Here is a 15,189-nt window from a genome sequence, read left to right on the forward strand (position 1 = left end):
TTTTAGCAGAAATGCCTCAAGCAGAGGCCCCCAAAGCACGATGTGCCGAGCCTTGCCCTCTTGCTGCCCTTGGAAGCCTGAGACCACATGTGATTGAGCCTGAGCTGCCCGGATGGAGGACGACAGGCCACACGGAGGAGAACTGAGATGCCTTGGCCGACAGCCTGCCAAGCACAGATAGTGAGTGAGGCCATCCTAGATCAGCCACGAGCCTCGAGCCACATGTCAACTGGCAGCTGATGACAGTCCAGAGAGAGAGCCCAGCCGAGATCAGCCGAGCCAGCCCAGGCCAGAGCTGGCAGCCGTCCACAGAGCTGACATTTCGGGATGCGTGTGATGCAGCAAAGGCTAACAAACACATCTGACTCCAGTCCGTAACCTCTTCTGATAACTTTCCTTGGGAATCGAGACGATGGCTCATCCTTTACAAATAAATGTAGGAAAATACACAATCTTCTCTCCTCCTTTTGCCTCCTGAGTCAGAAATTTAAGCTGGAATCGCTCAGATCCACCCCCCTAAACTGCAGGCGTTGACACAGGTGCTTTAGAAGTCATGACATTGTTCAGTTTTGTACACACTTCGTGACGGACAGATGGGTTTTAAGTCAACGAAGATCCAATCCACGCCGTGGCTACCAGGTAAAGTGCAGGCAGAAGCCACGAGCCCAGACAGGCATGCACAGGCTGTCTCACACGCATCGCCAGTGCCTGATGCTCTATCACAAGGGATCACAGATTCTCGTGCGGAGCAGGAAGCAGGCTTCGGCAGAAACTCACGCACAGTCTGGAAACTCACCACCAGAGGGGCTCCCGGGATTCTCAGCAGCCTTTGGTGCTCTGATCCTCCCTCTGTGTGAAATCCTTCACCAACTCAGAGACTCCCAGAGCCACACGTGAGGAGGGGCCTCCTGCTCACTCCCTCGACTCCCCATCGAAATCCCAGACCATCTCCACCAAGAGGAACACGTCTCCCGAGAATGGAGGGTGCTTGAGGAGGACACTGTCTCCAGGGTCATCTCTGTGGTGACACATACCCACCCGGAGGAGCCCCACGTGCTCAGAAATGTCCAAACTCTGGGTGCCTCGTGCTGAGGACGGAGCCTGCCGATTCCCCGGGTTCCTCGGGCCTCGGTGCCGGCGACGTCTCTCCCTGCCCAGCCCAGATGTATTCTCCAGGGCTTCGCTCCCGGGAACGATGGGAATGTTTCAGGCCGAGTGCTCCGGACCACAAGGAAACAGCCCCCAGTGCATTTCACAGGCATCCCCTGGGATTCTGCAAAGTCCATTCTTTCAGGAACAAAATTGCATTTTATGAAGCCGTCCCTTTTCTGTTTCCTCTGTCAGGCAGGTTTGCTGAGAATAATTTAAATTTCATGCAGCTGCCACTGCGGGGCAGCGCGGCTCGCTTTCCATCCCACAAGCAGGTCTGGCTCTGGCGCAGAGTCTTGGTTCTGCTTCTCAGCTCCAACCCCCCTCCCCCTGGGGCCTTGACCGCCCAGAGCTGAGTTGGGTGGGGTGGGGGCTGGTGGGGGGGGGTGCTGGGGACTGGGGCTGCCCCAGCTCCCAGCCTCGCCTGGGGCCACCTCAGCCAGGGGAGGGACAGTCCAGTGAGCCTCCCACAGCTCTCCAGCACCAACTGCAGGGGGACTCGCTGCTCCCCAAATGCCTGGATGCTCAGTCCGACCAAATCTCTGATTTGATTTTTTTTTAAAATTCTTTTCTCTGATTTAACTTTTTAAGCTTAACATTTACCGAGTGCTTAACAAGAGGCTTGTGCTGTTCTAAGCTTTTCGACACATGACTTTAACCAGTCCTCACAACGTCTCCGCGGAAGATGCTACCCATGGTGTCATCCTTCCCACTTTGTAGACAAACTGAGACTCAGAGAGACCCGAGGCTCCTAAGTGGCAAAGGCAGGATTCTAACCCAGCTCTGACTCGGAGCTCGGAGCCCTCACAGCTGTGCGTTCAGGATCGACATAGCCCTTGGCCTAAATTCCCCACCTAGAACACAAGAGGGAAATGCAGAGTCCCCACATCATGCTGTTGGTGTGTTCATGGAAACTGCGACTTTAAGGAAAGCGATGTGTAAGGAAACCAGGGTTACCACTGGCTAATTGCTATAAACAAGAGTTAAGTTCCTAAGGCATTTTCTGGTCACAAAAACATCACCAAACTTCTAAATAAAGACCCCAAACACTTCTAATGCCAAACACTGAAATAAATGTGAGTATGCACACATTTGAGAAAGGATGAAAACAAGTAAGAATTCTTCCCCAAAGGGCTTATTCTAGCTCCGGGTGGCAGTGGCTGGAGCCTCTCCTGGCAGCTCAGGGCGAAGGTGGGGCCCCCCTGGACCGACACCCTTCCATCACAGACCCCCCCCCCGGCCCCCAACGCAGACAGGGATTGTTAAGGTGCCTATTCACCTCCTGCGAACGTCTTCGGGATGTGGGAGGAAACCCGAGTCCCCAGGGAAAGTGGCCCGGCCGGGAACCGCCTTCTTCCGTGTCGATGTTATACTGGAAGGAGGCTGAGCAAGCTAATCGATGACCTGTTATAATGGAACGAGGCTGAGCAAGCTAATCGATGACCTGCTATGAGCCCATTTTCTTGCTGAAAGTCAGCGTTTGCTGGCAGCCAGGTGGGTGAGAGGAGGGGAGGAGTTATCCTAACCGTGCCATGTGGCTTCCAGGGTGAACGCAACAGTAAGCCCGGCAGCCGGGGCGGGAAAGGAGCCAGATCTGCCGGTCCTGCTTCCCACCCCCTGAGGGACCCCGTCCTGCTTCCCACCCCCTGAGGGACCCCGTCCTGCTTCCCACCCCCTGAGGGACCCCGTCCTGCTTCCCACCCCACGAGGGACCCCGTCCTGCTTCCCACCCCCTGAGGAACCCCATCCTGAGGGACCTTAGCAAGTCTTTTCTTTGGGTCACACTCTTCTGACCTCAAAATACAAGGGCTGGAGGGCTTGGCCACCTGCTCCTGCTGGGCTCTGGGGACCCGTGTCCCAGAGGTTTAGCTGATCCAGGCCCCAGGGAGGCAGCTGGTTGGTCTGAGCAATGAGTGTGTGTGCAAGAGAGAGTGGTGTGTGTGTGTTGCATCTGGCCAGGCCCTCCCCTCCTCAGCGGCCCAGAGAGGTTAGGTGGCTGGTCCAGGGTCGCTCAGCTGGAAAGTGATGGAGCAGAACTCAAATCCAGGCAGGCTGGCTCCGGTCTGTGTTTATCCACTCACTAAGCGGCCTCTGCCAACAACCTCAAGGGGAGAGACATTCTCAGGTCATCTGGCCACACGGTCCAGGCCACACATTCCTTATGTCCCGGCCCAGGAACTCCCTGAGGGCAAGAGCCTGCCCTTGGCTGCTCAGCAAAGACTCCTCTCGCTTGTTGACCAGGGAAACCACAGATGCCTCAGTGCGGCCGCCGGTCAGTTGATGTGGAACTCGCACGGGGTTAGACAAATACGCTGGGGGACTGGCATGTGGGGGGCAGCGGCCAGGCCGGACGGGCAGAAGGCCCTGCAGCTCAAATCCACGAACAGCACCCGGGACAGAAGCCACGGCTGGCCGCTGCCCTCCCTCTCCCCTGCACCCGAAGATGCCAGGCGACCCGGGCACCTTGGTGGAGAGACAAGCCCCTGCAGGAATGAAACTGGGCTGGTTACAGAGGACGAGCGTGCCAAGGGGCTGGCAGTCCTCACGGGCGTGAACTTTCGGCCCTCTCCCCTGCCGCCACTCAGCTCAGCCCTTGCCCAGCTGTTGTTTTCCGCCTGAGGCTGGGTTCCTTCCCTCCCATGTGCTGTGGGTTGGGGCCCGGCCAGACAGGGATCTCGAAGGTTGAGCTGCCCGGGAGCAAGAGTAGAAGCTGTGTGGGCCGGGCAGCCCTGTGGGAGGCCCCACTGCTGAGTCTCCGCCCCTTCCCTGGCCTGGCAGAGCCCGAACCCCTACCTGGGGCACAGCTCCACGCTAGCCCTAAAAAGCGCCCCCCCCCACCCCCCCCGCACCTGGAGAGGAAAGAAACCATGGAGTGGGCTCCTGGGTCCAGCTCCTCTCTCCCCACCTGGAGCCCTCGGCAGTCAGCCCCAGACTCTGCCACTTTCCAGATGGCCAACAGCTGGCCTGGCCGAGTGGCTGCCAGATGTGGCCGGCGGGGCAGCCGCTGGCTCCGCTGGGCAGAGGTCACCGCATCGGAGCAGTCCCGGGGGCTGGCGCCCAGGGAAGGAATGTGTTTGGCTAGTCTGGGGGCAGCGCGGCCCCCATACCCCCCCATCTCCTCTCCCCAGCCCGCATTCCTTGCCTCTCCACCGCAGTGGGGTGGCGTTCTCATAACAGGAAAGTAAAATCAATAAGGCGCTGCAGCAAGACGTCAGCGCGCCGCGAGCTGGCCTCCGATAGCTCCATTGTCTCGGCCTCGGGCTGCGCGCCGGCAGCGCTCAGTTATTAATGGGAAGCAGGGCTGAAGGGGGGTTTTGAAAATCACAGACACAAAGGCGAGCACACCTGGAGCGCGGCTTCCCGATGGCGTGAGCACCGCACAATGGCTGGGGCCCGGCCCCCCCGCCTTTAACTTCTCTGGCAACTTTCATGAAAGCAGGAGAGAAAAGACCAGACATGCCTGCGCACACAAACACACACGCACACGCACGCTCGGGCTCGGGCTCCCGGGGGCGGCTCTGAATGGCGGGCAGAGGCACAGGCGGCCTCGGAGCCCCTGCCTGGCCGGCCGAGGACACAGGATGACGACGCGTGGGCTTCCTGCCACCAGCCATGGGCCTGGGCTCTGAGCAGCATGACGGGGACCAGCTAGAACCCATGCCAGGCAAGAGCCTTGGTGACATTTTCATTTCGACGTCGTGGGTAGCAGCACAGCCTGGGACCTGCTGTCCTTATCGAGGCTGGAGCCCCCCCGCCCCCCGAGGAGCTCACGCCTCCGAGCCCGACGGCTGGGGCCAGGGCCTGGGTCCCTGACCTTGACCGGCTTTCATGGACGCGGTGTGCCTCGGTATCCTCAACTGCAAGAGGGGGGTGGCAAAGGCACTGACTTCCTGGGGTGTCTGGGGCTCGGAGCGGACAGTGAATGTGAGAATTCTCAGCACCATGGTGAGCAAGTGGGAGCTTTATGTTCATTTGTGACTTATTGCTGGTCTGCCTCTTCTTGCAAACCCAAGTTCCTGGTGACTCCAGGGGGCTGGCTGTCTACATTCACCTCCTTAGGGATCCTGTATTGCCAACTGAGTTTCCCCGTCATTACACTCATTAAATAGCATTTAACAAACGTGGCACAAGACAATGAGTGTCCTCAGTACCTCCTTGTTTTCCTACAAGCTAGTCATAGAGAGACACCTTATAAAAATAAAAATAAAACCACGTGAAGGGAAACAGCTGTCCAGCCCAGCTCTGTGGAGACCAATGCTCCAGAGAACGCAGCGCCCAGTGCCCAGTGCCCAGCGCCCAGCGCCCAGTGCACAGGCTGTAAGCCCGTGGAGCTGGCCCGGGCCTCAGAGAGGACACAGGTCTTACCTTGGTGGTGGTGGCGGAGGCAGAGCTGGCCACGAGGCTGGTGATGGCCTCGCCACTGCCGGTGGTGCAGGGCGCGGGGGCTGTGGCGGGCGTGGGCAGCCGGGAGGGCACCACTGGCAGGGGCAGGAGGCCGGGCCGGGCGCTGAGGCTGCTGGCTGTGCCGCCAGCCCCGGTGGTGGCGCTGCAGATGCTGGTGGTCCCATGCGTCCCGTTGGCACTCCACTCGCGGCGGTCCCAGCCCACCCGGTAGTCTCTTTCGAAGCGGCTGTGGTGCCGGGACATCTCGGTGGGCCGCGGGGGCTCCTCACGGGGAAACAGAGGCCGGACCTGCGGGCAGAGAGGAGAGGAGGGCGGTTTAGACAAACAGCAGCGCCTTCAGCACCTAGTAGGCACCTTCTCTGTGTGCGATCACGGCTCTCACGTGCTAGCGCATTGCACATTCCCAGCAAGCCCACTATGCGTGGATCATTAGCCCCCGTCACTGATGAGGGATCAGTGATTTGTCCAGGACGCCGTGACACAAGCGAGGCAGTCAGGATTTGAACCCAGGCACAGCTTAAAGTCAGGCTGTGTTCTGCCCGTCACCCTGCCCTGACCGGCTCCGTGTGCGCATTTTCACTACGGTTGGGATTTTATCCTGACGTCCTCACCAGGAAAGCAAGATCCCTGGACGCCTCAGGCCACGTGTGGGGTGATAGCAGCCACGTCTACCCTCTCACTTTACAGCGGACAAGGCCCTTCTGTGAATCTCACTGATCCTCTCAGTAGCTTGTGAGGTGGCGAGAGATGGGTCACACCCAATTTATGGGCCAGGGAGCTCATTACGAAGAAGTGGATCCATGGGGGTCAGAGAATGGGCAGGTGAGAATGCGGCCAGGACCTGGCCTTCCTGCTGTAGCTCAACACAGGACTCAGGTCTGAAAAGGTGCTAAGCCTCCAGGAGTTAAGAGTTCTCCTTCTCAACCCTATGACTCAACCGTCGCCACCCGAGACCCCGTGCTCCCCGGCTCTGATAACCAGACCAGCTTGCATGTGACTCTCCTGAATATCCGAACATAAGGCCCTCCGTGTTGTCATGGAGACCTAGACACACCAGGATCCTCCGAGGGCGTGCAGCATCAGGAGGACCGCGTTTTGCTCAGCAGTACAGTGACTGGCCTGGCTTCCTGCCCAGCCGGGCCCGAGTCCCCCTCAGTCAGGAAGGATGCAAAGACACAGGAGGGGCTGTCTCAGCCCAAGAGGCCACAGCGAGGCAGAGGGCAGAGGTCATGGTGGTGCCAGGGCACAGACCGGAGGGTTAGGTTGGCAGCTGCCCTGCACATCATGTGCCCAGCCCTGGTCACGGCTTGGGCCTGACTTGCTTTTCCTCGACTTTTTCCATTCTCCGGCCACATCCTGCCGGGGGAGCTCCTGGAGGCAGCACAGGCTCCTGGCTCACTTTCCCATCCCCCAGTCCAGCCCGGCCCCAGTGGGGGCTCTGGGATTGCTGGCTACTGGACCGCCAGGCCGCAAGCATGGTCCTGCTTCGGTCTCCGCACATCCAGCCCTGGCTGTCTGGTCTCAAGCTTGCACAGAAACCCCCAGATCACTTTTAGAGAGAGTGGAAGGGAGGGGGAGAGACAAAGTGAGAGAGAGAGAGAGAGAGAGAGAGAGAGAGAGAGAGAGACATCAATTGGTTGCCTCCTGTACGTGTCCCAACCCAGGCAGGAGATCGAGGTACGTGCCCTTGACTAGAATCAAACCCACAACCCTTCAGTCTGCAGGCCGACGCTCTAACCACTGAGCAACCAGCCAGGGCTGATCACGATACTTTAGGCTCCTGCTTTCCATCCTATCCATCAGAATAAGGTCCGGGCGTCTCAGGGTGGCTCAGAGGCCACGAGGACCTGGCTGGCTCCCTTTTCTAGCACCCCATGCACTCTGGTTACCCCAGAGGCGATGCCCGGCCATCAGGCACCCCTGTCAGCTCTGCGTCCAAGCCCACACGCTCCTTTGCGGAAACAGCCTCCCCTGGCTGCATTCCGCGTGTCTGTTATGTCTCCGCTCAGGTCCCCACTCTCCTGGGAGGCTGCACGCCCCTGCCCCCTCCGGATGCAGCCAGAGACCTCCATCCCCTGAACACCTGGCACCCACCTCCATCTCACCACAAAGGGCTGTTGTCTATTTGCTTCCTTGAGAACGGGAACCCATCTCCTTCCTGCAGGTGGGGGTGGAGGCGAGCAGGACAGGTCCTCGATGTGCCCCAGGTGGCAGAGGATGCCTGGGATCAGGTCAGAGGGGCCTCCTTAGCCCTGATGAAGGGGCCTCCTTAGCCCTGGTGAAACCTTTGCCGCCGATTAAACCTGACAGCTCACTGCCTTGGGGACCACCTGCTGGACCACATGGTGGCTCCATTGTACTCACAGCCCCAGCAGCCTGCACCTCCGCCACCCCACTCCGCGCATCCCTTCAAGTCTCCACTGAAACGCTGGGGAGAAGATGGAGCCTCAGGCAGCGGGAGGCCACCGTCTGGTTTCAGGCTCATGAAATGTATTCAAAACAAAGGTCAGCTCTTTGCATGCCAGGTTTGGGTTGGACCGCGTTTCTCAACTTAATTACCCCTTTCAGACAGTGTGAAAGAAATGTGTCGCCGTTTACCCTGGGTGAGGTGGCAACTTAGGTTTCCCTGCTGGGCACGGAGCCACGGTGTCAAAAAGGTCCCTGTGCCCACACTCGCACCCGCGGGCGGTGGGGGAGGCAGCAGGAAGTGCTCGACGGGGCGGGAGGAGGTGTCTCAGACGAGACTGGCAAGCAATTACAGACAAAACGTGTACAAATGCCTCCTTGTCCAGGTGGGCACCTTTCCCTGGCAGGCTGCCTGTGGACTGGCAGAGCCTGGCCCCAGCGCCCTTCGCCGAGAGAGGGAGGGGGGTCTGGATGGCAGCCATTCCTGAGTGCGTGCGGGGGAGGCTGTTTATAAAGAACCAGAACCCTGGGTGGCATGTGTTTAAATTGCATGCACATGTGTGAAGAAAGCTCCGGGGTCTGGAAATCTGGTAACCAGGGGTGGGGGCAGGCCTGCCCAGGGCCCGGGCAGAGGCGTCGAGGGGCAGGTCCGGGGTTAGAGCTGAAGGGCCTCCCAGATGTGGGCGTTTTATGTGTGAATCTTGGCTCGGCCTCTGGGGTCCGCTGTCATTTGCACGACCCAGGAATGCTGGGTTGGCAGAGAAGGGAGGGGGGCTGGGCCCTCCCGGGGTAGGCAGACCCCCAATTTCTTGGCTGAAGTCTCAAGCTTGCACAGAACCCCCCCCTCACCCCCCAGGTCATAAAATGCATGTCCCTCCAGGATCTCGCATGGGGGCCCCTGTGCAGTCAGCCAGGTTTCTGCTGCCCGGGGATGGGAGCAGCTGCAGCCCGGCCAGGGCCCGCTAAGGAAGCCAGACGGCCTCTGGTTCCCAGCTCCCTTCTCTGTGCTCACAGCACCCCTCCCCCAGGGACTCCCTGAGGCCCCCTGTGGTAGGGGGGTGGGACCTTGTGGGGGGCTCTGTCACCCAGGGCCCCTGGGAAATAGACTAGGGTGGGAGGAAGGTCACCCTCAGCTGAACACCCATGACTTGGGGCTCTCCGATCAGGCACCGCAGGGCCTGCTTTGAAGGATGGGCTTCCTCCTGCAGCTCAGGGTGCCCTTGCGGACTCTGGCCCACGCTGACGGGAGGCTTGGGTCGCCGGGGCCTGAGGATGGCCTGGAGGAGGGGACTCAGCCGCCACCAGGCTCAGCCCCGGTGCCCGCGCTGTGTCTCTGTGATTCCGTCTCCTGGACACTTGCTGGATACCAGCTCGGCGGCCTCGCCGCACAGATTTGCCTCCACATGAATAATTCATGAGTAAATAATTAAGAGTTTCATGTGTCAGTGTCATTTGTATTGTCCATGTGGGGCTGGGGCACGGCGCTGCTGTCGAGGAGCTCTGTGCCGGGGACCCGCTGGGTGTGCTGAGGCTGGCCATGGCCCGCAGCTACGGACGCGTCCCCTGTGCACACGCCGTACCCAGGATCACAGGTGGCTAATGACCCTTCCCCCGTCCTCGTCATTAAGGCGTGCGGAGGAGTGGGTGCGGGCTGTGAGGGCCCGGAGGCATGATTAATCCACGGGAAGGTGGGGAGCCCGCGCTGCCTGCAGACGGGGAGCTGTGCGGCCCGTCCAGCCCCGAATGGAAAATGTATGATTGCCTCATTTGGGGGCGACGGGCTGCCAAGTCGGTTGGAACAGCCCGTGCCCATCTTTCTTATTTTCATTTCCCTCTCTGCATCCTTTAGCCTTTCTTCTGGAGCAAAATAATAAAACACCAGCCAGAACCCCATCTTGGCAGATGCAACACAAAGGGATTCTCTAGTGGTTCTGGAGACCCTGGCCAGGAGCCGGGGGTGCCCCTCGGAAGTGCCTCTCAGCTTCCTGGGGTCCCTCCAGCTCTCACTGACCCCCAGCCCCACTGAGCCCTCGCTAACTCAGGAGACTTGCTCTGGCTGAGGCTGCAGAGGGCGCCAGCCTCCTCCTGCGGGAAGCCCTCTCTGACCAGCCCTCTTGGTCGGAGCTCACACAGGCCGGCCTAGGACTCAGCGGTGGACTGGCCTGTTCCACCCGCCATGGGCTCCCTAAAGACAGGACCCCCTCTGCTTCCTCCATGTAACTGACTGAGCACAGGCTGGGCACCCGGGGTCGGGCGCAGGAAACGCTCCCCGATGAAAGCGATAGGCCCTTTACAGCTGGGAGCACGTGGCAGGGTGGGGACTGGGCCGAGGTGAGAGAGGTGCCTGGGGTGAAACAGGGCCAGCGAGCCTCCCCGGCAGGGTCCACTCTGCACTAACTGCTCCTTCACTTTGCCTCGCCCACCTTGCCCTATCCTGGCCCCGCATAACCGCCCCTCAGGGTGAGGTGTTCCTCAGGAGGGGGTGCAGGTGTGTGGCACCCCCAGGTGGGTGTAAATGTGCAGGCAGCAGGATGCAGCACACATGCCAGTCTGGGCCCAAGACCTCATTGCAAATCCTGTGGACCAGCTCAGGGGCCAGGGGAGCTCTGGAACCGTCACGGGCTATGCCAGCCTCTCCCCGTGCCCCCTGCAGGATGGGCGACTTAAGATGCAGTTTTAGTGTTAGTTTCTTTGCTTAAAACACCAAGGCCCCAGTGAACAGTCTCTGTTGTCACATTTCACCTCTGCTCTGAAAGGGCCCTTCTGTTCCACCTCACCTTGCCCAGCCCAGAGTGACCACCGTCTTCCCGTGACATTCTCCCCGCTTCCCCCGCCCGCCATCACTGGCCACCTGCCTATCAGTCCCCACTCACAGGGTCAGAGTGGACACGGCCCAGCCCAGGCCCAGGCTGGAGCAGGTCCTCCCAGGCCTGTTGCTTAGCTGCAGCAGGTTCCACCAAGACGCTGCAGCTCTAGGGTCTACTCCAGCAAGCACGCCCACCAGGCCCACCAGGCCCACCAGCCAAGCATGCCCATCAGGATGGGAGGAGAGGGGATGCGACAACTCAGTGACCTCTGACCTCTGTGGCAGAGGGCTTTAGGGTGTCAGGGTTATCTTTAAAGGGAGGCGTGCTCAGGGTTGGGCTCGAGCTCTTTGGACAGAGGCCGGTGGTCCTGGGTGGCTTCTGAGCCTCAGGCTGGGCCAATGTTGCGGGTGGGCTTCATCTGCCCGTTCACCAGCTCACTGCTCTGGGGCCGTAGCCACAGGAAGTGAGCCCACCCCCGTGCTCCGCCCATCCGTCCCAGGCCACCTACCTCCCTGACCCCCTTCGGCCTCATCCCAGCCCATGGCAGCTGAGCCAACTTTATGTGCCTTCCAGTATCTTAAGCCAGGGAGAGACCGGACCAGATGCTTTCTGAACCAAAATGCCAGGCAACCTTTGGGATGTCTCCAAAAGTGGGCGGTTTGACCTTCCCTCCCCCAAGGTGGGGGCATTACAATTCACGGTGCTGTGCAAAAAGTAAAGAAAAGAAGAAGGCGGGGAACCTGCCTTTTCACCGCCAGCCGAACCTGCATTTATTTATTTCCCAGTCTCGGTCTGTCCAAAGCTTTGGGGGAGACACAGCCCAGCAAGTCCGAGACCCCGCTCAGCAGGGCACGGCGGGGAGGGCGCCTTGCCGTCAAGCGACAGCAGTGGTCACGGTAACAGCAGTGTGGCCTTCTAGGGCCACAGGTTCCTACTCCTCAGGAGTAAGATGAGTAGGAGAGCCCCACATCATGGCTGTTCACAGCATCCCAGCGGTGTAGGCGGGATGCGCTGACACATTGTGCAAGTGAACAACACGAACAGAAGAGGAGGAATCCGAGGCTGGGAGAGCGGCCCCAGCCCCCCACCCAGAGTGGGATCTGGGGTTTGCCGCATTCACGCCACTGGGTGCTTGTTAGCCCCGCCCCAGCACGACTGAGCCACAGTTTGCATTTTGGGGGCGGGTGGGGGGGCCTTGGTGGGGATGGGGTTCCCTTGCAGGTTAGTCTGAGGCTGGGCTTTCACAGAACCTGAGTCCCAGGCAGCCATGCACCCTGTCAGTGCTCCCTGCTGCTCTGTGGTCCGCAGAGGGCCCTGGGGCGGGGGGCGGGGGTGGAGGGGTGGAGGGTGGAGGATGGGGGGAGGGGAGAGGCATTTGGGGGGAAAGCCATATTCCATAATTACAGGGCTTAACAGGTGACCTACAAGACAAGTGTTTCAAAAACGCTTTTCTGATAACAGGTTTCAGGGGAAAAGCTACCGATTCCTTTTCTGGGCACAATTTCCTTGTGCGAAAAGCAATCTCCCTGCCTCAGGAAGGTGGGACCCAGCACCCGTTTCAGATGAACAAGAGTGGAAGGACGAGCCTCCCATCTCCCTCCCTTCCCGGGCACACCTCTGCTTTGAGACGTGCGGGCTGTGGGTTTGGACGGAGTGATTTTTTTTTTAAGGCACACGTGACTCAGAGACTTTCCTCGTGGGACTAATTGATGAGGCACTTGTGCTCTTGCTACTGGTGTACATCATTGTAATGGCGATACCGAAAAATAAAAAAGAGATGGCAACCTAGCATCAGCATACACCGAGGGGAGAAGGGAGGCGGGTATCAATTAGGGGCTCGGGGACGGGCTCGGGGACACCAGGATCGACGAGGCCGCTACGGAAGGCGGGCTCGGAGGAGGACTAACCAGCGTTATCATTATGAGTCACCACTTTTGCTCCTTCAGACTCCTTGCTCTGGGTGGCTCCACGGAGAATGGAAACATGACAATTTGGAGCCTGCCTTCTCACGGTCCTACAGACACACGCTGGCAGGATGGGGAGCTGCTACTCCCCCCTCTCCAGGTGGGCCTCCTGCCGCTCGCGGCCCGCACCCGATGATTCCGAGTCTTGCAGAATCCACTAACTCCACGAGATCTCCCAGCACAGCAAAGGGTGTTCATCAGTGGCCCAGCTGCTGGATGCACCCTCCTGGGTGCCTGGATCCAGACCCAGGGCCAGAGCTGCAAAGAAGAAAGACTGATGCTCGCTCTCTACTTAGCTGCCCCCCAAAATGCTCTCGCAATTTACTTTCTACTAGACAAGAGTCTATTCGAAATCCAGTTGGAAACATTAGGGAAGGGCCGTCACATGGCTGGTGGACCACACTGCCCAGGACAGGGTATTAGCTTCCTTGGGAGAGACGCTTTTATTTAGAGCATTGGTTCTCAACCTTCCTAATGCCAGGACCCTTTAATACAGCTCCTCATGTTGTGGTGACCCCCAACCATAAAATTATTTTCGTTGCTACTTCATAACTGTAATGTTGCTACTGTTATGAATCGTAATGTAAATATCTGATATGCAGGATGTATTTAGGAGACCCCTGTGAAAGGGTCGTTCGACCCCCAAAAGGGGTCGCGACCCACAGGTTGAGAACCGCGGAACGTGACCTGATGGCTGCAGAATTGCTCCGAGGTCTGGGGTTTGTGGAAATGTCACCAGTGTCAGTGGGAGCAGGCTGCCTTCGTCTCCCTCTCGGTGGGCTCTGGGGGCTCCTGCTTGTCGGAACCCATCCCCGGGAAACCAGAAAGTAGCCGACTTCCTCTTCCGGCTCCACTTCCAGGGAGCAGGACTCAGTGCCCGCCTTTCCCTCCAAGCAAACCGCTAGGCCTGCCCTTTCCTCCTTAATACACGTCCTGCCCTTTCCCCTTTAAATCACACCAAGTTCACTGCACACCCCTTGTCCCTTATGCGGGCTCTGAGTGAGGCCCTGAGCGAGGCCCTGACGCAGGCAAGGATGGCTCCTGCCTGTGGGGTGGGGGCTGCTCAGGAGGACAAGGCACAGCCAGGACACAGCAGAGCGAACCAGGGCTCAGGGGAGGAGCGGCCAGTCCGGCCTGGAGCCCGAGGGGGCTATCAGGTGGCCCTGGAGGCAGGGTGGCCCAGCTTCCTGGGGCTCATTCATTTCAGAGAACAGGCTGCTCCAAGGTGGGGCAGTGAGGGCAGGAATGTGGGCGTCGGAGTGAAGGCAGCGTGGCCACTGTGCACGGGGCCTGATGAGCTGCCACAGTGTGTGTGTGTGTGTGTGTGTGTGTGTGCGCGCGCGCACTGTAACACCCCTTTCTTCCCCATAGAGGGGCGTCTTCGCTTCGACACCTGCTCACTGGGGCTTCCTCTGGGCTCAGCAGGGGCGGGGAGGAATATATGGGGCCACTTGGGAGAGATTTCTGTCCCCTAATTCTGGCCACTAACCCCTTGTTCTGGCCACTCTCCTGTCGACCCCTTTACCAAGGGCCAGGCTCGTCTCATTCCCCAGGGCTCCTCGGCCTTTGTTGTGGGAGCTGCTGCCTTATCGTGATGTACTTGCTTCGGATTTTCACTGTCTTTATTCTATATCCGTGTTTTTAATTTAATTTAATTAAAAAACAACCACAACCCACCCAGGCCAGAGGGCAGCCTGTTGCGAGGTTGTGTGTTTCATCACCACCCAAGCATGCAAACGAGGCCGCCTCTTTGACAAGCTCGCATCTCCAGTGCAGAGCTGGCTGTTTGAACAGCTTGTGCGCAGTAATTGAAACATAGATTTTTGTTGCCTATCTGTTTATTTTTAGATTAACCAAGCAGAGAGGCTTGGCTTCCAGGCTGCCACCTCCACCCCTGTCGGGCAGCTGGGGACCACTGGCCCTGTGCCCACCGCAGCAAGGATCACCGTGTACCCTCGGGGGTCCCCTGTCCCAGGTTCGTCCTGCACCTGACCCTGCGTTTGGTCTTCGCTGCGGCCCCCAGGGCCCGAGGCAGGGAAGCTGATGAAAGCAGGATGCCCGCCAGATGTTTCCCAACTCCCAGGTCCCCGAAGACCGCTCCCTCCACACCGCACCGGGCTCTCGGGCAGCTCTGGGTCAGCCACCCCCTCTGACCACACTGGTAACTGATGCACAGAGCATGAGGCAGATGTGGAACTAGGTAGACCATGGACCTGCCATGCCAAGGCCAGGGGGCTGGCGAAGGAAGGGCCTCGTTGCTCAGGGAAGATTCTGTTTCCTGTTTGTGCCACTTAAAAAATTATGGCCGCATCAGCCTGGGTGGGTGAGGTATGCTTCGAGGATTAGACAGCCCCAGAGTCAGTGGCTTAAGCTACGGACTGTGCCTTTCACCCGTGCTACCTGCTCCCTGCCGGTCAGCGGGGCCTGCTCAGGTCATCCTCCTGGACCCACGCGGGGTG

General features: G+C 59.3%; 1 protein-coding gene across 3 annotated transcripts in view; it reads right to left on the reverse strand.

Moving 5' to 3' along the window:
• The window catches only part of KLHL29 (kelch like family member 29), a 225,665-nt gene that overhangs the window by 106,218 nt on the left and 104,258 nt on the right, over positions 1–15,189 (reverse strand). For 2 of the 3 annotated variants that reach the window (XM_023756460.1, XM_006091709.3), the window contains exon 3: positions 5,515–5,841. In XM_023756460.1, the coding sequence (XP_023612228.1) occupies positions 5,515–5,796 (282 nt within the window). In that variant the 5' untranslated portion in view covers positions 5,797–5,841. Of the gene's footprint in view, positions 1–5,514; positions 5,842–7,647; positions 7,672–15,189 lie in introns of those variants that run through there. The other variant, XM_023756459.1, reaches the window with a different exon arrangement.

The sequence above is a fragment of the Myotis lucifugus genome, unplaced genomic scaffold (genome assembly GCF_000147115.1).
Source record: "Myotis lucifugus unplaced genomic scaffold, Myoluc2.0 scaffold_94, whole genome shotgun sequence".
NCBI lineage: Eukaryota > Metazoa > Chordata > Mammalia > Chiroptera > Vespertilionidae > Myotis > Myotis lucifugus.